Source organism: Hydra vulgaris, chromosome 04 (genome assembly GCF_038396675.1).
Source record: "Hydra vulgaris chromosome 04, alternate assembly HydraT2T_AEP".
In the NCBI taxonomy this organism is placed as follows: domain Eukaryota; kingdom Metazoa; phylum Cnidaria; class Hydrozoa; order Anthoathecata; family Hydridae; genus Hydra; species Hydra vulgaris.
This window is the reverse complement of record NC_088923.1, coordinates 45,467,755-45,492,500: the sequence shown is the minus strand read 5'-3', so window position 1 is coordinate 45,492,500 and position 24,746 is coordinate 45,467,755. Positions and strand designations below refer to the sequence as shown.

Genomic DNA, 24,746 nt, shown 5'->3' with positions numbered 1-24,746 from the left:
AAAATAAAATTTAGTTTTTATTTGAAAAAAATATTAAAAGTGATTTTTTAAATAAGAACTTATTTGTAATATTTTATTTGTAACTTTTGTCATAAGAAAAAAAAAAACTGTTTGTATGATTTTTAACGCGTTAATAAAGTAACTTTAATTACAATGCGGTACTTAAAAAGACGCTAGTGACGCAATATAACTTCTAACGATGCAAAATATATTTGCTGAGTTGAGTTACTTAGAAGTGCATTAAGCGTTTTCGCTACGCAGCGAAATCTCGTAACAAGGCCTAATATATATATATCAGGCCTTGTTAAGAAGCGTTACGCAGCTCACATTTTGCTTGCGAAAAGGCGATTTGCCTACGCGTTCAGCAGTTTTGCGCTATGCAAAAACTTGTATCTTTTAGAATATTTAAATTATCTTTTGATTGTCGTTAACGTGACGTTTATTCAGAAGAAATAAAGTCGTAAGTATTTAACCGCAATTGTAAACTAATAGATTTTTTGTTAAAGAAACAGTTTGTTAAATAACTTTTTTGTTGTTGTTAAAAATTAGTTGAAAAAAATTAGGTGTTTTAAGTTTTATCTTAAGGAATTAAATATATAAATTTCTTTTAAATATAAAATTTATTTTTAGTCATAATAGTTTAAAAAATGCACGATTTATTTTGATGTAAATATTTTATTAATAAGATATTTTGTTTATTGTTAATTCAATAAGGTATAGTTTTAATGACGTTCGTTTAATTTATGAAAATAAATTATGATCACGAATATGTTATTGGTAAATGATAAACAACAAAAAAAAACCCTTTCGTGTTTAAAAACATTAAAATGAGTTCACATATTAAATAAGAAAAAATTTGTTAACAATTAATAAAATAACCAAAAACCAAAATCATAAGAAAATAAACATAAAAATCATAAGAAAATAAACAAACATTATTTTACATTTCATGAAAAAAATATTTTTTTCAAAGTAAAATTTAGTTCATATTTGAAAAAAATAATAAAAATGATTTATTAAATAAGAACTTAGATTTTATTTGTAACTTTTGTTATAGTGAGAAAAAAACAAACTGTTTGTATGATTTTAAACGCGTTGTTAAAATAACTTTAATTACAATGCGGTACTTGAAAAGAGGCGAGTGACGCAATATAACTTCTAATGATGCAAAACATGTTTGATGAGTTGAGTTACTTAGAAATGCGTTACGCGTTTTCGCAGGTGCTGACCAGCTGTTATTATCCACACTGATGTGTATATATATATATGTATATATATATATATATATACACATCAGATATATATATATATTTATATATCATCACATATATATATACATATATAAATATACATATACACACATATTATATGTGTATATATGTATATGTATATATATATGTATATGTATATATATGTATATGTATATATACATATATATATATATATATATATATATATATATATATATATATATATATATATATATATATACATATAAACACATATAATATATATATTAATATATAAATATTAAAATATATATATATATATATATATATATATATATATATATATATATATATATATATATATATATATATATATATATATATATATATGGGAGTTCGACTCCCACCACGTCCCTGGAAGTACCGCGCTCAACTTAGTTTCTCCGCGCAGCGGCCTTGCGCGGCAAGGTTCGTGTTTCGGAGTTAAAGGGTTGAGAGAGGGTTGCACCACGAATAACAACTAAAAAAAATAAATAATAATAAAAAAAAAAAAAAAAAATGAGTAGCCTCCTCGACTGTAGTGGCCCCCCTCGGGCCTTGAGGAGGTGAATAATAAAAAAAAAAAAAAAAAAAAAAAAAAAAAAAAAAAAATATATATATACTAATATATATATATATACTATATATATGTATATATACTAATATATATATATATATGTATATATATATATATACCAATATATATATATATATATATATATATATATATATATATATATATATATATATATATATATATATGTATATGTATATGTATATGTATATGTTTATGTATATGTATATATAATTGTATATATGTATATGTATATATATATATATATACATATATATATATATATATATATATATATATATACATATATATATATATAGATAGATATTATATATATATATATATATATATATATATATATATATATATATATATATATATATATATATATATAGTAAAATGTTTTAAATATCAGATGCGGATAACTGATCATGTTGAAGTTATACCAGTAGCGAAAAATTTTTTGCTCATAATTCAAGGTTGTAAATATAACTTTGGACAAACAGAGTTGATTTTTCAAGACCCAAATTTAACTGGAAGATGAATTTGGACTTTTAAACTGAAACTGAAAGCGGAATTTGAATTTTAAAAACACTTTTAATTGAAAGAAAAATTTTATAAAAACTTTTTTGAATAATTTTTTTTTATAAACCAATTTTTTTTTTTATAAACCAATTTTTGAATAATTATTTTTTATAAACCAAAATCGTTGTTTTTTAGCACATAATTAACCATTTTTCAAAACATGGCAAAACACAAGTAAAACAAAGAAATTTTTTATTTATTAAAATAAAAAATATGCAAAAAATAACTAGCAATTTTTGGAAAAATCTAAAATCTAAAAATGCAAGAATAATGAGAATTTAAGTAATACAACTCCTAATGTTTTTAAAAGAAAGTTAATAAAAGCATTTACAATATTCTTTAAAAAATTTTGAAAGTGAAGAATATTATGTTAATTTCGTTTACCTTTTTAGCTTTTCTATCTTGAGGGTTTTTTAAAACAATAAAATTAAATGATAAGATTTAATGATAAGTGATGAATAGACTTTGTGCTAAAGTAGACATTTTGGTTATTGACTATGTAATCTATTACTAATATATATATATATATTTTTTAAAATAGTGGTTACAATCCTCTCTCAACTCTTTAACTCCAAATCACAAACCTTGACAAACAAGGCTGCTGGGCAGAGAGACAAATTGATATATATTTTATAATATATATATATATATATATATATATATATATATATATATATATATATATATATATATATATATATATATAATAATAATAATAATAAAAATAATTATTATTATTATTTTATAATATATGTATAAACATGATATATATTTTATAATTACTTGATATATACTTTATAATTACTTTTCTTTTTTAATTAAAAAAAATTATTAATTTTTGAAATTAAATGAAAGTTAAATGAAAGTTTGCAATTTCACCAAATTTAACTGAAGGCTGAATTTCTATTTCAACCTTGGTTTGAAATTTTAGCGAATATTTGCCAGTCCTTTCTCAGCTGCACTACTTTCCAGAAAATCAAGACTTTTTGTAGAAGTCCCTTATTAACACAACAATTTTAAAAGCAGTAACAAATTTATGCTCTATTAATGGTTGACTTATAAACATGATTTTTGCTTGTCATATTGTAGTGAAAGATGTCTTAAATTTTCAATACAGAGATATTTTGCTCTTTTAATTATTGAGACACTCAAGTGGCAGCAAGTACAAGGACACAATATAGACACAATATAGATAATGGATAGCTGAAGGTTTAGCAATGCTAAAAGAGGTCATTTTATGCAACAACTTGTTATATTTCATGCAAATTAAGATTGTTATATTTCATGCAAATTAAGATAGAAATTATAGAGCCTTGAATTATCTTGATAGTTAAAACCTAAACAAGAAAAAGAAAAATTTTGAACAAGAGTGCTTGTAATATCTTTTAACAAAACTAAGAATTAATATTGTCTTTGATTTAGATGAAAAAATGTCAAATTTTTTGGTCAAAAACTTTTCCACTAATGATATAATACTGATTTCTCTAACACTGATGTATAATAGGAAAATAGAAAAATTTAATAAAAGAAAACAAAGAAGACCACTCATATTTAAGAAAATTTAAAATATGGGTCAAAACCCGAATTCAAGTTTTATTTTAGAAATTTTTTAGTAATTAAATTTTATGGGATTTAAATTTAAATTTTTCATTTTTTTGTGATTGAGAAAGAGGGAACAAACACGTCTTCCTATATTTTGATGTATATACCACGACTACAAGTAAACTCTTAAAAAACATAGTTTTGATTGTGTGTATTTTAAATTGTACACTAACATCAGTTTAATAAAAATAAATCTACATATATCATTAATGTTTCTCGATGAAACCTTTACCACCATATCCTCTTAAATTTTTAAAAATACATATTAGCTTATGGTCTAGGATACAATTTTTGTAACTTTTCATAAACTTTTTATTTAAAACTCTTTTTTAATTTTAATTGATTGATACATGTAAATTATTGATACATGTAAAATATTGTAAAACATTATTTACATTGTATGTTTTGTAAGTTGTATTCTACTCATTCATTTTAATAAAAATAAAATTATTTTTAAGAATTAAACACGTTTAAAAGTAGGGTGTGCTAAACCATCACTCTCACATTCTCCTGCAACTTTAAGATACAATTCTCATATTTGTTTGTGGTGTGGAACTTTAAGATATAATTCTCATATTTGTTTGAGGTGTGCAATTTTAAGACACAATTTTCATATTTGTTTGTGAAATAAAATTTTAGTAACTACTTGCATAAAAAAATTACAAATGTAAAAAAAAAACAATCTTTTATAGAAGAAACACTTATTTTTTTGCGGTACAGGTTTGACTTGTCCAGTAGTAAGAACCCAATATAAATATGCAGCCTAATATTTTCATTTATCTTTTGATACCAGGTTATCTGAATTTAGATAAAAATTGACAAAATAATAACAATTTAGATCATTACAAAACTTTGACCAAAATGTTTTTTTAACAAATCCATATATCAAAAATTTGTTACTTAGATGCTTATAACTTTTTGTAAAACTGTTTGACTTTTACATTCCACCATTAAAATAATGTATTTAAGTATGTAATAATGTAATATTTAAGTAAGCTATAATATGTAATCTCTTTTTGATGATATTAAATCAAATGATATGCAACTATCTAGTACAATTCTCTCAATATTCATATTATTTTTATGAAATTTTTGCTAGATTTTTAATACTAGCTTCTAGTTATTTTTTCAAAGTTATTATTTAAAAAGACTTCTTTTTTATTTGATATATACACAAAATATGACATTTAGAATTGCGCTTGAACAAATTAAATTATTGTCTAGATTTATAACTCCATTTTTAGGTCTACATTAAATAAAATGAATTTCAATTGACTCTCTAACTTTTCTTTTAGGTTCTATTTTTAATGTACACTAACGCAGTAGTGGTGTTGTGGTATAAGCGAGAGATTTGGAATTCGATCCCCACCACGTCCCTGGTAGTACTGTGCTTAACTTGTTTCTCCGCAGCCATGTTTATCAAGGTTGGCGTTTCAGAGCTATAGAGTTGAGAGAGGGTTATAACAATAATTATGTAGCCTCCTTGTTTTTATTGGACTTCTTGGCCTTGGGATAGTAAATTTAAAAAAAAAAGTGTTTTTTACATGGATCCATTTTATATTGCATGAAAATATATTTTTATAATACCCAATTGGTCCCATTTTTTTAATAGTTCATATTTTTTGTGTTATTTCTTTTTAAAGCTATTTACATTTTTTTTACCGATATATTTTTGAGTACATTTTGTGTAATTTAATCATTCTACACATTTTAAATATATTTCATATTTCATTTACATTTTACAGCTGAAATTAAAAAAAAAATATTGCAACAAGCAAAAAACAAATATGGTAAAATTAAAGAATCAATATATCTGTATTGAAGAATGCATAAAACATAAACTGATATCAAAATCATTTCAAACTATTTGTCAGGTAAATATCAAAAGAGGAAAACCATACTAAAAAGGTACCATTTTAAATTACTTATATGTATTGAGAAAAATTCTAGAAATTGTTATTTTAAACAAATAACATTAGTCAAAGATATCCAAAGCTATTTAAGTTAAGAGGATTTTGAATCTACTTACAATAATAATGAAAAATCTCGATAAAAAAGTGTTTAAAATTAAAATCCTATAAAAACAATTTTTTTTAATTTTAAACATCTTCGCTTCCAAAAAGGCTGCAAGCAACCGCTATTTAAAGTTCAGTTACTAGAAGGTAAATATAAAGATTGAAGAGCAAGATAACAATTGTCAGACGACTTAAAGGATTGCAAATTATATGATCAGGAAAACAAGATGAAGGAAGTGAATTCCAAAGGACTGATGTTCGAGGAAAAAAACTAGACTATTATGAGTTTTTGGAGCACTAAGGAACAGTCACAGAAAAGGGATGAGACTTAATTGAATGATGAGTAACACGATAATGAATTTTAGTAGATGGCATAAGAGACGCTATCTCTTTAGAGCAGTGTCCATTGTAGTATTTGTAGAGAAGAGAAAGAGAAGCAACATTACGACGATGTGATAATGGTTAGAGGTTTACTGAAAGAGCAGGTCCAACTATGTTTACAATGCCTTATTGCACTTTGTCTAAAAAAGAAAGGGCATCATTAGAAGATACGCCCCAGATATGGCAAAAGTATTCCATACAAGGCCGGGAGATTTATGTATAAAGATTTGAGATTTATAGAGATAAAGAATAGAATCCAAAGTAAGAAAGTGTTGAGCTCGATAAAGAGATGCAACCTTAGCAGATGCGTATTTTGCAATAGATTTGATATATGGTTTCCAAGAAAGATCGGAAGTGAAAGTTTATCCTAGAAGATGAAGAGTGGATGACTTATCGAGTACATTAGCATTCATAAATATAGGAAGATCTAAATTATTGCAATAACAACTGGCTGAAAAAATTGAATTTAATCTAAATTGAAGTTCACCAGTCACTGTGAGCCCCATGCTGTAGCAGAAGTGAGATCTTTTCAAGCTCAAATGCCCCCTCCAAGCAATCAGAGAGTGTTGGTTTCTTATCACAACAAGAATAAATAGTAGTATCATCAACAAACAATGCCACCTTAGATGTGACAATATCTGGAAGATCGTTAATGTAAATTAAAAAGAGCATAGGGCCAAGGACATAACCTTGAGGAACCCCTCAAGTTAAAGAATAAGAAGAAGAGTGCTGTCCATTGAGGACAACTTTTATACTACAATTGGATAGGAAGGATTCAATAATTTTGAAGATGTTGCCAGATATGCCATAAGAAGAAAGCTTATGGAGAAGAATAGCATGCCAGACTTTATCAAAAGCTTTTGAAATATCAAGAGCGATGGCCTTAACCTAATTACATAAAATTCCAACATCATCTAATTACATAAAACCTATTGGTTAGTACTGTTAGCAAATCAGCTGTAGAGCAAGAAGGTCAAAATTGATATTGATGATCAGAAAGTAAGTTATTAGATTCAAGATGAGAAATTAAGTGTTTGTTAATTAAAGATTCAAAAACCTTGCTTATGATAGGAAGAAGACTAATGGGACGGTAGTTAGATGAATCAGGTCCCTCTCCAGAAATTTTGAAAATAGGGATAACACATACTGCTTTCCAGCAGGCTGGAATACAAGACTCTGATAAGCACTTGTTGAATAGTTTTGAAAGTAAAGATGACAGCTCCAGAGAACTCTTCTGCAAGACTATAACAGGTATCTTGTCTGGGCCACAAGCTGTAGAAGAGTCTAAGCAGGAAATTACTGTAGATACAGAAGCTGGAGTGATACAAATGTCAAGAAATGGATCAACCTGTTTGTTGGCTATATCAGGTAGAACACAACTAGTGGAATCAAAAGATGATACTAATTAAAAGTTCTTAGCAAACAATTCGGCTTTGTCTTTAGGTGAGGTGACAAAGTCTGGCCCATACGAAAGAGGTGGAATTAAAGATTTTCCCTTATTTTTGAAACTATTAACGATTCACCAGAAGTCACGAGAGCCTAATTTTTGTGATGAAATACGAGTTTTTATGACCTGAGAATAGTAGGCTTTGACGTTAGACAAAACTTTTTTGCAATGGTTTCTAGCAGTAATAACCAGATGTCTGTATTCTGGAGAACTATTTTGCGGATAGATGTGGAATTAACGGTTTCGATTAGCAATCGCAGCAGCATAATGTTAGGAAAACCATGGAGCAGAGTGAGGCTTGACATGAAATCATCGTAAGGGAATGAAAGATTCCATGCCTGCCTGAATTCACAAAGATATGTAAGAATCACATTTGTCAACAGAAAAACGAAAGATTTCTACCCTAGGGCCATCACGAAGAATGTAATGGAAATAGTCCCAGTCAGCTTTAAGGTAGTTGTAGGAGGTACAATGGATTCAGATGATGAAGAAGAATGAGATAATAGTTTTAGAGAGATCAAACTGTGATCAGAAGCACCTAAGGGTGAATGTAGAGAAACTGAGCACTGACTAGGATCAGAAACAAGACATAAGCCGAGTAGAGAAGGTTAATGATTTGGGTTGTCTGGAAAGCGAGTTGGAAAGTTAACTATTTGAGTTAGGGATTGAGAAAGGTAAAAGTTGTGGGCTTTAATGCCTGCAGAAACACTGATACTAGAGCCAAGCCATTCAGTGTGATGAGCATTAAAGTCACCGACAACAACAGTATTAGCTGATGGATAAAGAGAGAGGGCATGGTCTATATGATCAGAAATAACATCAAAAAGAGTGCAGTCTTGAGATGAAGGAGAGTATTATAGAACAAAGAGAAAGGCGATAGAGTGAAGTAGTGCTAAGCAAAAGCACATGAAAGAAAAGTCTATGGATTCAAACCTAGTTTCACGACAAATGGATGAATTCTTACGAATGTAAATGCCCAGGCCAAACATGTGACTATTGGAGTCTTTACGGAATAAAAGAAGGTAACCATCAACACTAAGATCACAAGATGAGACAGCTGAACTCAAAATAGTCTCACAAAGAGCAAGTAGGTCTGGTGAACTTTGCAAGAGATAAGACTCAACAGAAGAAAAGTTACTTCGAAGACGACAAATGTTAGTGAATGATAGGTTTAGAGAACTTGGTGACGATGATGGTTTTTTGTGTTTTATAGTTTTAGGTACTTTATTCATTTTTAAATGTGTTGAAGAACTTGACTCAAAGCATAGATAATACTCAGAACACTGTTTAATAGCTCAAGCAATTGCCTCATTACTATTAATAAACCCTGAGCCTAAACAAAGGGCTCCAAATTCGGCCTTGGCAAACTATAAGAAAACTTATGTTGTAATAATGTTGTAACATTGAAATAATGTTGTAATATTTAATAATGTCGTTTCTGTTGTAATAATGTCGTAGTGTTGTAATGTTGTAATGTTGTAATAATGTTGTAATGTTGTAATAATGTATTACAGCTAAAACCACTTCATTTTTTTAAAGATGTTGTTTCAAACCTATATAAAACTAAAATACCTGAAAACCACATCTCCTAGAACTAGGATTCAAATTTGCACCAACTGTACATAATCTACCCTATTGGGACATAATTTTAATAACAGAACCTTCTGCATTAAAAATGAAATATAGTAACAAAATAAAGAATATTTACACAGATGATTACATGATTTACACAGAAATTTAGATTAAGATAATAATAAATTTTTAAATCACTAAATTATTTAAAAGTGTTGCAATGTAGTAGTAGTGTTGTAATAGTGTAATAATGCTGTAATGTTGTGATGTTGTAATAATTAGAGAAGGGAAACGAACTGAATCCCAATTGAGTGAACCAAACCAGAACCATACCTTCAACCGAACTGAACTACACCCAAATTTTGCTTCTTACCGAACTGAACCGAATCCGAACTTTGAAATTGTTGGGAATGAAAAAAGATTTATAGTAGTGAAAATTTTGCAATTCGCACTACAATATAAAACATAATGCAACATTAGAACCATATTTTTTAGTTTTGAGATGAAATGATTTGAAAAAAAAATGATTTAAAATTTTTTTTATAACTTATGTTTCCTCTACAACTTTTTACTTATAACTTAGGTTTCAATACAGTAGAAAAACATTAATTTGAAGTACACAACAACTCAATAACACAATTTTTTCAAAAAGTGGAGATAGAACAAGATAATTCTAATGTTGCAATAATTCTACAATACATAACATAATACATTACATAATTATGTACATATTTGTAATTATATAAATTTATAATTTTTTTTAATTACCCATATGTACATAATTATGTTAGGTATTAATTATCATAACCTAAGACATAAAATAAATCTACAATACATAACATTATACATAACATAGTATGTGACATAACTACAATACATAAAATGATACTAATTTTTTTACGGTCAGTCTGTAAGATCAATGGTTCAGACAGTAACAGTTTGTGTAACTTGAAGGCAGTTTTTCTGTCCAGCTTGAATGAAAAACTCTCTTCAAATACTTGCAATCTTCTTACAAATACTTTACGTCAATGCAGAAGATCGCAATTTTGTTTATTCAGAGATGTGTAGTATGGTAGACAAAATTATTTTTTCTTTAACACTTTCGCTGATACGCAAGTACTCAGGCAATACAGATATAGACAGCATTAGTGAATACAGCCATTCAGATTAACTGCGCCCTTCAACAAAGATTAAAAATCACCCTGGATCATATGATTTGCTGGCAAACTTTAAAACAGTTGCCACTCCATTATCTAAGGCTGACTGTAATGACATAAGACATGAATTTGACAAATACTTATTACTGCACGTGACAGTGTGATGCATTGCAATTCTGGAAAAATAATGACGGTGAACATAAGCTTCTGACAATGGCATTGATTGCTAGAAAGTTGTTGGCTATTCTTGTTACAAGTATTGCCAGTGAAAGAGTCTTTTCAAAGTGTAGGGTGACGATGAGTGATCGCAGGGCTCGCCTAAATCCAGAAACATTTAAAATGCTGATATTTCTGAAATATAACTTGCAGTCCTGACTAAAAGTAGCTACTTACAGTGTTTATGTTTTGTGCACTTTAACTGCTGTGTCTGTATTTTTTGAATTTTTATCAAATAATTTGCAATTCTTTAACTACTTAATATTACTTTAATTTATTTGTGTTTTATCATTTAATATAACTAATAAAAAAACAATTGTGTTAATACCAAACTGAACCCCAACTTTAGTTGTTACTAAACTGAATTCGAACAGCGCTTTGGACCAAACCAAACTTGTACATGGGATATAACTGAACCAAACTGGACTAAAACTTTAAAAGAAGTGTTCGATTCCTATCTCTAGTAATATTGTTATAATATTGTAATGTTCTAATAATGTTGTAATGTTGTGATAATGATGTAATGTAGTAACAATGTCGTAATGTTGTATAATGTTGCATTAATGTTATGATAATGTTTCAGTATTGTAATAACGTTGTAATGTTGTAATACTGTTGTAATGTTATAATAATGTTGTTATGTTGTAATAATGGTGTAGTGTTGTAATAATGTTATAATGTTACGACAATCTTGTAATGTTGTAATAATTGTGTTGTGTTGTGATAATGTTGTAATAATTTTGTGATGTTGTAATAATGTTGCAGTGTTGTACTAATGTTGTAACATTGTAATGTTATAATGTTGTTATAAAGTTGTAATGTTGCAACAATGTTGCAGTGTTGTAACAATGTTGTAATGTTGTAATACTGAAATGTTTTAGTAATGTTGTAGTGTTGTAATAATGTAGTAATAATATTGCATTGCTTTAACAATGTTGTAATGTTGTAATAATGTTGTAATGTTTTAATAATGTTGTAATGTTGTAATAATGTTATAACAATGTTGGAAATTATTGAACAAATAATAAAGGACATAATAAATGTACACACTTTTTTGATAAAACAACAGGCTTTGATAGAATTGAACACAACAAAGCATTGGAAAAGATTTATAAATTAACTCAATACGCAATGTAAAACCTATAAATGCACTATTTTATTATATTATTTTATTTTTTTAATCATAGTAAACAAAATGATAAAACATCTTACATCATATTGATATCCAAACCAATAGCTTTTAGTGAGAAAAAAGTTCCATTTTTGTGGTATTCCATACTCTCCTGGAAACACTGCTTCTATATACCATGTCAATAATCCATATAATACAATGTCCACTAAAAACATCAGTAAAACTTGTAAAAAACTAAATGTTGTATCAATAGTAACTCCTTCATTTATATTGTCCCATTGCAATCCACTTCCTTGACCTTCAAACTGACCAATTAAATTTGAGCCTAAAGACATGGCTATTTGAAAATCAAGACATGATAAAATTTTGATTTTTGTTGAAAGAGAATCATAAGATTTAGCAAGAAATGAATACGGAACATATGAGAGAAACCACAAAATACCACCAGCAGCGGCAGCAGTGTTTGCTTTTGAAAAAAAGGTAGAAACTAAAAAGCAAAACATTATTGAAGAAATTGAGTATAACACAAGGAATATGAAGATTATTACACCATTTGACTTGGTAAGCATTTTTCCACTTCCAAAATCAACACACATTACAATAGAAATGAGAATCATAGGAATAAGAAGGAAAATGAAACATTTAGTAAACCAAGCCAGCCAGTGAATCCAATTACGAAGACCCATCATTTTCATTGATTCCTATAATAAAATATATATGCACGGTATATATAAATATATATATATATATATATATATATATATATATATATATATATATGTAAATTATGTTAGTGTATTTTACAAATAGAGTGCTCAATGTTCTTAAAGAACAGAGCAATAACTTTAATTTTACTAATTAATTATATATATATATATATATATATATATATATATATATATATATATATATATATATATATATATATATATGTAAGTATATATATATATATGCATATATATATATATATATTATATATATATATAAAAATATATCTATATATATATATATATATATATATAGGCTTCGTTTTAAATAAAAAATCGGCTTAGCGTATAAGCTCGTCATGATTTTATCTTTTATTATATTTTATTTAAGGACATTAACTTTTTTAACAATCATAAAAAAATAAATTACAGCAAAACAAGCTTATTTTAATAATTAAGAAAAACATATCTAAAAGTGTTATTTCCTAAATGTTCACATGGACTATCTACTTTGTTTCAATTTTGTTTTGTTTTGTTTTTTAATATTAAAATAATTAAATTTTATGTTATATTTTTTATTATAATTTTACATAAATCAATTTCTTTCTTTTCTTGACATTTGTTTAAATAAATTAAAATATCTTAATTTTTTTTTCATTATTTCTTAAAGTTGCAACTTTGCAAACAATGATTTTTTATTTTTTAAAAGTTATTAACAAAAAAAAATATTACTTGTTGGAAAGAAAAAAATCTTTTTACTTTACCAGCCCTTTTTTTTTTTTAGAAACAAAATTTAAGTTTCTAAGTTCTATATATTCAAAAATATATACCATTGCACTTTCACTTGCCATAAGGCAAAATATTCTATAAATATTTTTGATGCAGTGTTATAAGTTGCAACATGCTTACAAGAAATTTAATTTTTTGTAAAAAAAAGAGGAAGAAAAACCAAGAAAAAAAATCTAATTATTTTTAATTTAAACAACTTTTTTATTCAAAATTCTTTCTAAATTATAAAGAAATATTTGTTTTCACTTTTTGATATAGCACAATCTGTTAATTATATGATGTAACTATAATAGAATATTATTCTTCTAAAGTATTATCTGTCACAAAATAAAACTTTTAAAAATAAACAAAGACATTGCAAAAATTATACTGCTTCAATGCTAAATTCAAGCAAAAAAATTAATAATAGTTATATCTATAAAAGAAGTCTTTTTTTTTATTATAAAAAAAACTTTTTATAAGATGTCATTTAAAATTAATAATAATATTTTTTCATTTTTTTGATAAAGTCAATTATTATAACAAAACAAATAAACAAAAAATTATTTAAAATTATTAAAATATTAAAATTATTAAATTATTAATTAAATTATTAAAATACTAAATTATTAAAATATTAAAAGTGGCGCTAATATAAAATAATTTTTTTTTTCTTGGACAACCTATTGCTGGAGCCTTGTTCCACAACATCATTTTATCACAAATTGTTTTGTCACCAATTAATTTAGGTAATGTTAATTTAAAATTTGCACTCGACCACTGGTGTGATAAAGCTGGCAGTATTTCTTAGTCCATCTTGTTTACAGGATAATTTCTTTTTTTTGTCATCGCAGCCTTCACTTAATAAAATTCCATATCTTATAGCTCTGTTGCACAGTGGGCCAGTAGGTGGACAAAATGGGAAAAATTTTAGTTGTCTAATCTTGAAAACCTATTTAATTTTAGTATCTACATATATTAGGAGAAATCTATTGATAATTTATTTATATTAAGTCCCTTAGTTACCAGGACTCTAAGCATTTGAATATTGAGATAAAATAAAAAATAAAAAATTATAAATAAGTAATTAACGGTGACATCAACGTTGTGTTATATTTCAATTACATCTACGTTTTTGAAACAAAAAATTAGTACATGTTATTCTAGAGTATTTAGAGATAAGAAAAACCAATGTGTGAAATAAATTTGTCATAGCATGTTATCTCAGTTATACTTTGAAAATCACAGATTAAAAAAAAAAATTTCTTAAGAAACTTATTTTTTGCCGCACAATAACTAATAATTACTACAATTTGCCATGTGTTGTCTTATATTTATTTGAGCTATATGATGCTTCAATCGAGTTTTAATTGATTGCTTGTCCCCTTAAATCCCCGTTCAGATTTTATGTATGTTTTAACTTGGTTGCTATGGTACTAAATTTTGCATAGCAACAACTCATTTTTACATTAACGTTGTTTTAACAGTATTTTACTTGCGCTAAATACACAATATTGGGGGTATGTATTAAAATGAGATTCAGAAATCTTATAAGGTTAACTTTTTTTTGTTACTATGGATACCTTACTTTGCATAGCATAGCAACAACATAGTATCGGTAGTTGTTAGTAATTTAATTACTAACACTGACAGTAATTTAATTACTTTTAATTTTAATCACTAACACTTGTAGTAACTTAATTACTAACAAGTATTAGTAGTCCAGGCGGCATATATATTATAACATTTTACTTTTAAATACAAAATACTTGTTACAATAATTATTTAGATATGGTTTTGTTAAACTTAGACATTCATAATTTTCTCCAAAAAAACAATCTTAGTATTTCAAAACAAAATATTACTGAAGATATATTAAAATTTATTCAGCCAAAATTTGCTGATTTTAAAGACGTTGATTTTAGACATGCTGTTCAACGATTTGTTTACTTGTATAAAAAAAAGTGGAAATCTGCAAACTATACTGTGAAAAATTTTGAAAAGAAGTTTGTGAACTGGCTTAATGAATATTTAATTGTCAGAAAAAAAGACAATGAACCAACTGCAAGTAGGCGTGGTCGAAAACCAGTTGCATTTGATAATAGTTCTAATAAAACTAAAAAATGGCGTGTATCTTGTTTAATTGAATCTCATTCATCCAATGAATTATTTTTTGTTGCTAATAAAAAATTTAGAGATGAATCTGTTGTTATTGCTGCCAAGAATGTTTTAAATATATCAAATACAGATAAAGCAACTAAATATTCAGCAGACGAAGCACTGGCTTTAATAATTGATGCAAGTCTGACAAAAGCTTCCTATCAATTGATTAGAAGCGGAGCCTTGGAGAAAGAATATAACATCTACCCCGCTTACAATGATGTCAGAGATGCAAAATTGAAATGTTATCCTGCAAACATAACAGTGGAGGACTATTCAGCTTCAGTTCCTTTAAAAGATTTAATGACTCATACTTTGCAAAGAATCTGTGCAGTTCAGGAACCTGTGCTAAGGCACTTGATATGGAACGACAAAGCAATAAAAACAATGACACTAACGTGTAAGGCTGGTTTTGATGGTGCTACTGGCCAAAGCATTTATAAACAAGTTTGATCAGAACCCGACATTAACAGAGATTTAAAGCGTGAAGAATCATTATTTATTACTTGTCTTGTCCCATTGGATTTGACTGGATTTAACAACAGCAACGAAAAGGTGCCTATTTGGAGAAATCAAAAGTCGTCCTCCACAGCCTATTGTAGACCCATAAGATTTACATACAAAATGGAATCCAAGGAATCTGTGATTGAAAAAGATCAGTACATTAAAAGTGAGATAGAAAGCTTGGGTATGATTTTATTAGAGGTTTGCGGATCTTCTATTGAAGTGAATTGGATTATTGAACTTACAATGATTGATGGGAAGGTTCAAACAATATTATCTGAAAAAAATAACTCATACCAATGCTGTTCAGTGTGTGGTGTCTCTCCAAAAAATATGAATAGTCTTGATATCCTTAATATAGATTATACTAACAGAGAGTTCAAATATGGTCTTTCCAGTCTTCATGCATGGATTCGATTTTTTGAGATGTTATTGCACATTGCTTATAAAAAAGAAACAAGAAAGTGGCAAGCAAGATCTAAAGAACACAAAGAAAAGGCATCTGTAGCTAAACAAAAGATTCAGACTGATTTTATGAACAAAATGGGACTTGTTGTTGATTTCCCTAAAAGTGGTGGTTCTGGAACAAGTAATGATGGCAATACCTCAAGGCGTGCTTTTGCAGCATATGAACAAACAGCTGAAATTCTGGGTATTGACCAAAACCTTATATTCAGATTTTACATTATCTTGGTAACGCTCTCTTCAGGATATGAAATAGACTGCTTAAAGTTCAAGGATTATTGTTTTGACACTTTTAGACTATATGTGTCCCTTTATCCATGGTATTACATGGCTCAATCAGTTCACAAAGTATTGATACATGGACATGACATAATTAAAAGCCTTACATTACCCATCGGACTTATGTCAGAGGAAGCTCAAGAGGCTAGAAATAAAGACTTTAAATCTTATCGCGAAAATTTCAGCCGAAAAACATCCAGAAAAGCAACAAATACTGATCTTATCAATAGACTCCTAGTTTCCAGTGATCCTGTTATTTCATCATTGCGTAAATCAACATCACACCAAACAAATCATAAAGTATTTCCTTCAGATGTTTTACAATTACTTAAACAATCTTCAAACTATATTATTGTTTTATAATTTTTTGATGTAATTTAAAATTGATAACATTTTCTTGCACTATTTTTTGCTTTTATTATTCCTAAAACATTATTTACCTAAATACTCAATTTTTATTCAATATAGGTGGGTCAAAAATCCGATAAGATATTCAAATATCAATTTACCACTTTGTAACTAAGGAAAGTATCCGGTAACTAAGCAATATAAGTATCCATAACAACTAAATTTAAAAAAATTATCATTTTTGTAAGAAGTGTGATCTCATATTGGTACTCATGCCAAATTTAGTGAATATAGCACTTATAAAATATCTGCAGATAACAAAAGTAGGTTGTTGCTAAGCAAAATAAAGGTATCCATAGCAACGAAATAAAAAAATATTACCTTCATAAAAAGCGCAGACATCATATTAGTACTCATACTAATTTTAGTGAATATAGCTCTAATATTAAATTAGTTATGAATTTTGTCCAGTAAAAGTGCATTCTGGCCCACTGTGTGTTGGTTGGTAATTCCAAAACTAAAAACTGCTTTCCTGTACCAAATGCAACATTATTATGTATACTAGTATTTATTCTGGTTTTTGTTGGCATTATACCTTTATTATACCTTTATTTAAGTTATAAAATATTTTAAGAAATTTTTTTATTGTTCAAGGATAAAAAAAAAAAAATTTAATATTATAAGAATGAAAATAATTTAGTAAAATTTATACTTAACAATACAGTTATTGTTGTTGACTAATTGCAACAATAACAAAAAAAATTTATTGACCACCAATAAGATTTTTAAAAAAATGCTTTATTAAACCTTTTTGAAAAATCAAAAGTTACTTTACACATTTGAATAAAAATTTATTTAAAAATTTTAAACTTATTGAGTTAAATAAATTTTTTAACTAGATGTAACTTTGTTTTGTTGTTTAAAAGTCTTTTTATTTTACAGACAATATTGTATGGTAATGTCAGTATTCCATTTAAAAGAAAACAAAAACCGTTTATATCTTCTAAAAAAGTCTATTCACCTAAGTAAATACTTTTTTTAATTTAAAAAATTATATCAGATTTAGATTTTTCATAAAATTTCACAACTTTTAATTTTATCCCAAGTTTTATTAAACCATTTTTTTTTTAAAACTCAGAAATTGTTAAAACCTATGATATTTAGTTATTCATATGAGTTTTTTGTTTTTACATTTGGTGACGTTTGGTTGACATGAGACATAGTATGTTAAAGATGAGTAGAGGTTTCCATAAAGAAAATAGAGAACTTTTTAATGTGTATATATCTTTTAATATACAATTCAAATATTATGTGTTTATTTTTTAATTTCATTTAACTTAATAATCTATATGCAATCTTTTAATCTTATATATATATATATATATATATATATATATATATATATATATATATATATATATATATATATATATATATATATATATATATTTTAATTTAATCTTCACATAATCTTATATATTTAATTCTTTCTGCATTTAACTTAATAATCTTTATATAATTTTTACATAATCTTTTAATCTTTATACAAACTTTTCAAATTTGATTTTTTTATTTTATCTTTGTATTATCTTTACAAAAAATTTTTATATAATTTTCATATAATTTTTATATAATCTTTATATAAACTTTATAAACTTATTATTTGTTTTTTTAATTTAATCTTTATATAACCTTTATACAAACTTTATTTAATTTTAATCTTGATGAAATCTTTAATCTTAATAAAATCTTTAAATAAATTAGAATTTCTGATTTCATGGCTCTTTAAAGAAAAAAACTTTACTCAATGGTGATATCTATGATGATGAGCATGGTTCATCAATGATTGCATTCATTTCTAATTGACTGTTGATCTTAAATTAGACATTGAGATTTTGTAATGAATATAAAGAAATTACAGAAATTAATAAAATAAATCTACAGTTTCTTTAACCCACGATAAAAAATGCCTTTTAAAATATAAATGAAAACTTTAAACCATTCAAATAAATAAAAATTTAGTTATATAATTTAGTTAAAAAATAAACAAACGCAGTAAAAACACCATTCCACTACCTTTTATTTAAATACTATCTCTGTCATTTCTATTAATTTAACAAATTAAAATTTTATTAAAACAGTTAAAGAGAAATACAATGCACTTTAATTCAAATACATTAAAATATGAAATTTGAAAAAAAAGTGTTACCTTTAACTTGTGCTCTTTTTCAAAGACAACATTTTTAACATTAGATAGAGCAGTATAGACAAGAGACAACATCAAAAGCAAAGGAAGCACTGTTTGAATCACACCAATAAAAGGATCTAATAACTTTTTTGGATAAGGAAATCTCTGCATAGAAATGCTCAAATTTTGAATGTCAAAGGACTTATTTTGGTTTTTAATAATTGCTAAATCAAGCGCTCTTTGAACTGAAAGGAAACCAACATTAAAATAATCAGGAGGTCCACCGTATCTGGAATCCTTAGTTCGCGGGCCTAAACCTTGAAATGTAGTTGGAAAAACAAAGTCAGTAAACCATGTCTGAGGATTAATTGCTTGAGGGTTAGATTGTTTACGCAGATCAGAAGGAAATCTAAGTCTGTATTTTATTTCTTTTTCGTTATAAGTTCCATCAAATACAATTCCACATAAATAAGTTTGATTTGAAACTTCTTTTTCCAAATCAATTACAACTACATCAACTAGATCTTTCTCAGTTTGAAATGGAGCTATATCAGCATCTAGATACGACATTAAGTTAGACATAATTGAAAAGTATAGGGTATTATTAGGAGCATAAGCAATTTTCCACCTGCCATCAGAAGGAGAATTAACAGGAATTTGGTTAGTAATACTAAAAGCATCCCATCTGTATTCATCACCTTGCGTTTGCTTTATAACTGTAACTCGCAAAACAAGTAAAATTATCATAAAGAATAAAGGAAGAAATATCTCGAAAAAAGTGGAAACAGGACGACGTTTTTGAAGAAGAAAGTTTTTCCATGATAGCAACTTAAAGTCTTTAAACCACTTCATATTAAAAGAAAACACAATAATGTCATGAGACAAAAAGTTAGTTTCATGTCAAAGTGTCTATGTCAACACGTGATTTTTTGTTTTTCGTAACTTTGTTTACATTTTCCTGCGGATACCGTGGTCATATTTAAGTCATATGAGCCTTGAATTTTTGTAGCTTTTTGGATTTATTAATTCGTTCTATTTCTATGCCAAGAGCGGCGCAAAGAGGATAACATATAAGGCATCGCATGAGAGCGCATACTATAATCGGGCGCCACCGAATTTAAAAATCATGAATAAAAAAACATGAACATGTAAAACAAAAACATAGAATGAATATCATTAAAAACTCAAAAACATCATTTTTTAATATCTGGAGCGCTTTTGTCGGGTAGCACAATCGTCGGGGGCGCAAGCGCTTAGGTCACTATCGTACACATAAGAATACATGAAAATTCATTTGGTACCACATCGTGTTCAAAAACTTGTGTGCGTGAAAATCAATTCCAATGCGAATTTTCGAATTCGAATTTTACATTTAATTTCTTATAAAATAAAAAAGCCCTTTTTATTAAACAAAATCATTTTTATTTAAAAAAATATTGTGAATTTGAAAAAGTGCGGATTTAATAATTTTAAATTGTGGTGTCTCATATACAACATATATTGATAGGCATGATATGTATATACGTGAATATATATATATATATATATATATATATATATATATATATATATATATATATATATATATATATATATATATATATATATATATATATATATAAATTGTAGCAAGGCGAGGAGAGGACAAGAATTTAAAATACAAAGTGGTGATATTAAACAATTTTTAATATTGAAGAGTCGTGCTCCTTCTAATGCGATTATTCCTGCAGATGAAGGTGGACAACAACTTCAAACAAATACTGTTATAAAACACCGTAACTCAGAGGAAAAAAGCACCAACTGTTGTCAATTTGTAAATGTGATTCAAAAGGAATTCTCTGAAGAAGTTGCAACAAGTTTAAGTGAACCTCCTTTCGCTTTTGAAGTAACTAATACATCAACATTACCAGTTTTAAATAATTTTCAAGGTCCGACTACATGGTCTCAAATAGATGAAAAAATAAAGAAACTTATAATTGAATTAGGATCATCAAATAAAAGGGAACTTATTGTACCCTTCAGATGATAACAACATAAAGTTACATATTATTTTCATAAAATGACAAATTCGAAATGTGCGCTTAGAGATTGGTTAATATACTTTGAATAATCCTAATATATATTAGGAAAAAACAAACTTTTTTTCCAGGATACCTCTCAAGAATTTCCCATTCTCTGAAGTCCTTTGCGGTTAAAAATCAACGGAAAAAAAAAAGTAGTCAAAAAGGGATTTCTGTAAAACTTGACAAAATTGAATATTTTGAAAAAAAATTACGTCAATTCAGGATAAGTTTTAAAAAAACTTTTTTATTCTCTTTTTTTTTTATTATTAAACTTATTGATTATGTTTAAATGAATTGAATAATAATATTATTAGTCAAAGACATGTTTTTATAAGCATATTTATTTTTAAACAGGTTCCGTTATGTCTACGCCAAATGTTATGAGGCTCACAAACATGCTTAAACTTATGATTCATATTTATTTTTTGTTTTGCGCAAAAAAACAAAAACTTTATTAAATGATTTACATGCATTAAATAAACACGAGAATTCTGATTTTAATAGAATTGTGCTCATATTAAGCAAAACATGTGTAATGTAAAGTTAGACTCATTAATATATATGTCGTTGGCTTATTTTATTATTATAAAAATTTGAAGGTTGATCTGTTTATAAACATTATACTTATTTAAAAAAGCATGCCAACTTAAGTCACTGTTAGTCAATTAAAATTAAAATTTAATTACTCAGTTCTGGCCACACGTGTCTGAAATTTTTGAGATAATGTTATATAATTTAATATTTCATAGCGTTTTTTAAAATAGGTTGTCTTTGCAAGAATGCCACAAATAAAGGTAAAAAAAGGAAGATAAAGACTAACCCCAGAATGCTATTATTTCTTCTAAAGTATTCTATCAATCAGTTGCCCATAAACCAGCTCTCCAGCATTGGAAATGTGTTTAGATATATGCAGTTTGTCAAACCTCTTGGAACCTGGTTTTTAAAAGTCTTTATGATAAACAAGTCAACTTCAAATGACTTGGCTGCCACTAAGTCTTTATTTGAAATAAGGGAGTATTACTCAAAACTAGGATAGGCCCTTTTTATCAGCATGCAGCGGCATGCTTGGTACTTATCAGAACAGCTAGTTCTACTGCCCTAACTGACGATGATGTTAAATAGAAGGTAAAGAAGAAGATATTAAAGATATTGATCAAGTGTGATATCCTCAAGCAGTTTCATATGGAGAAACCAAAGCTACCAATTGTTACGAGGTCAATGGAGCCTAATAAACTTGTAGGTTCCAAAGCTGGATTCTGTTCAAGGTAGCTGAGGTTCCTCTTGGAGAGGTAAAGATGTAGATCAAGAAAGGATCAAGGGAGATGCCAATGAATTGTTTGATTTATTTAAAAGGTTTTTTAAGTTGGTTGCATGTGTCAATGACTGCGCGGAAAGAAGTATCAGACTGATTCAGGACTTTGTTGGAACTACAGGTCAGATGACATGAAACTGAATTTCATGCTTGTTGCCAGAGACAACAGAAAGAAACTAAGGAAGAACTTGACAAAGAAGCAACTATAAAATGTTCAAATTTTTTCAACTGGAAATATATAATTTAAAGAGAATTCCTAAATCACTAGTTTTTTTTTCCTAAAAAATGGATTTTTTTAAAAAAATGAAGTTTTACAGATATCCCTTTTAAATGAACGAAAATCATTTTTTAAGTTTTTCAGCCTATTTGGACCATAAAGAATGGGAAAAGCTTAAGAGGTATTTTTTGGGGGGGACACCCTAGTGTATACTGTTTCTGTTGCAAGTTGTTTACGTTTCATTTATTAGATAATACGCATAGTGGTCGTCTAATTACAACAGGTTATTCAAAATCACAAACTTTGCTCGATCAACAACATAAAAAATAAATTGCAATTGAAAAGCAATCTCTACCTTAAAGTGGGAAATTGGACAATTTATTTGTTAAAAATAATGGAAACTTCTTATAACTTGTGCAATTGTTCAGAAAACTTGATGTTACTATGTCTTGCCATTTACAAAAAGTATTGCAAAATAATTCGGTTTATTACATCAGCAAGAATAAGGGTGACCATGCGGTAAGGATGGGGTGGGGGCAATTTTTTTTGGTGGATCCTGATCATCTAGTTAGAGGGGAGATTTTTGAATTATAGGACTTGTGTATTTCATATTATTCTCAATCAATCTGAAGTAAATTAGGTTTAATAAGTTAAAATTTATTAAACCTAATTTACTTCTTTTTTTTTTTAAATAACGGTGAGTTAAATATATAGAAATAAAAGAACTTATTTTTAAAAACTGTAAGGGTGAGGGGGCAATCATCATCCCCATTACTCCTCCTATAGAACCGACCTTTGCTAGGTTATACAAAACAAAACAATCGCATTGCTGGCGAAAAATATTTTTTTATCCATTAAGAAAAGATTTTATAATCCACTTAAAAGGCAAAATGTTTCTCTATTATAATGGACTGCACATCTGACAACTAATGAACCGCACATCCGACAACTAATGGACAGCGCATCTGACCACTAATGGACTGCACATCCGAAAACTGTAAAACTGAGTAAATGAGTATTATTATTAGGTACGTGTCAATTAATGGCAAAAAAAGTTTAAACTCATGAAAATTTTCTCTGGTTTATTGACAATCATGATTCAAATGGTGCCGGTATGACAAACTATTTGTTGATTAAATTTAAAGAATATAATTTAGATTTACGAATTTACGTGGCCAAGGCTATGATAATGGAGCAAACATGAAAGGGAGAAAAAATAGTGTTCAAAAACATATTTTAAATATTATTCTAAAATCATTTTATACACCTTGTTCTCTTAGTTAAAAATGTTGCAAAAATTAATAACCAAATGATTTCGTTTAAAAGAAGATGTTTGGCTGCAGTTAAAGAAACAGAGTTATTTTTCAATAATTTTCTTTATGCAATCATTCAATTTAATTAAGTTTCTATTTAAGTAATGAGTTTTTCCCCGGTCTTGTTAAAAGAATTAAATTTAAAGAAGGTCCAGGTAGAAAAAAAAAAGTTTGGGAAAATCTTGGTGAAAAAAGCAAAAGAGCTAAAATTGCCCATTTAACTGAAAACAATCACAAAGCACTGGCCTTAGCTTCTTTAAAAAGTGCAGCAACTGAATACAACATTAATAGAAACAATTTTATTTTTATAGTAAAGAAGGCTTTGGACCCAGATAAAGTAAATGAAATTAGGAAAAACATGTCTTTGCTTGAACCTGTTAAAATGAAAGTTGAAGATGCTCTCAGCCTAAAAATTCAATGTGATCTGTCCAATGAACATTATCAGATAATCAGAAGTAGCTCCTTATTACAAA

The 24,746-nt window shown here is 27.1% G+C and overlaps 1 protein-coding gene across 2 annotated transcripts in view; it reads right to left on the bottom strand.

Annotated features, from left to right (window-relative positions):
- The window catches only part of LOC100205961 (phospholipid-transporting ATPase ABCA3), a 103,598-nt gene extending 83,188 nt beyond the window's left edge, over window positions 1–20,410 (bottom strand). The window contains exons 1-3 of one of the 2 annotated variants that reach the window (XM_065796438.1): window positions 19,390–20,410; window positions 12,030–12,650; window positions 9,445–9,504 (exon numbers count right to left, since the gene is read on the bottom strand). In XM_065796438.1, the coding sequence (XP_065652510.1) occupies window positions 9,445–9,504; window positions 12,030–12,650; window positions 19,390–20,220 (1,512 nt within the window). In that variant the 5' untranslated portion in view covers window positions 20,221–20,410. The remainder of the gene's footprint in view (window positions 1–9,444; window positions 9,505–12,029; window positions 12,651–19,389) is intronic. The other variant, XM_065796439.1, reaches the window with a different exon arrangement.
- Window positions 20,411–24,746: the final 4,336 nt, after the last annotated feature.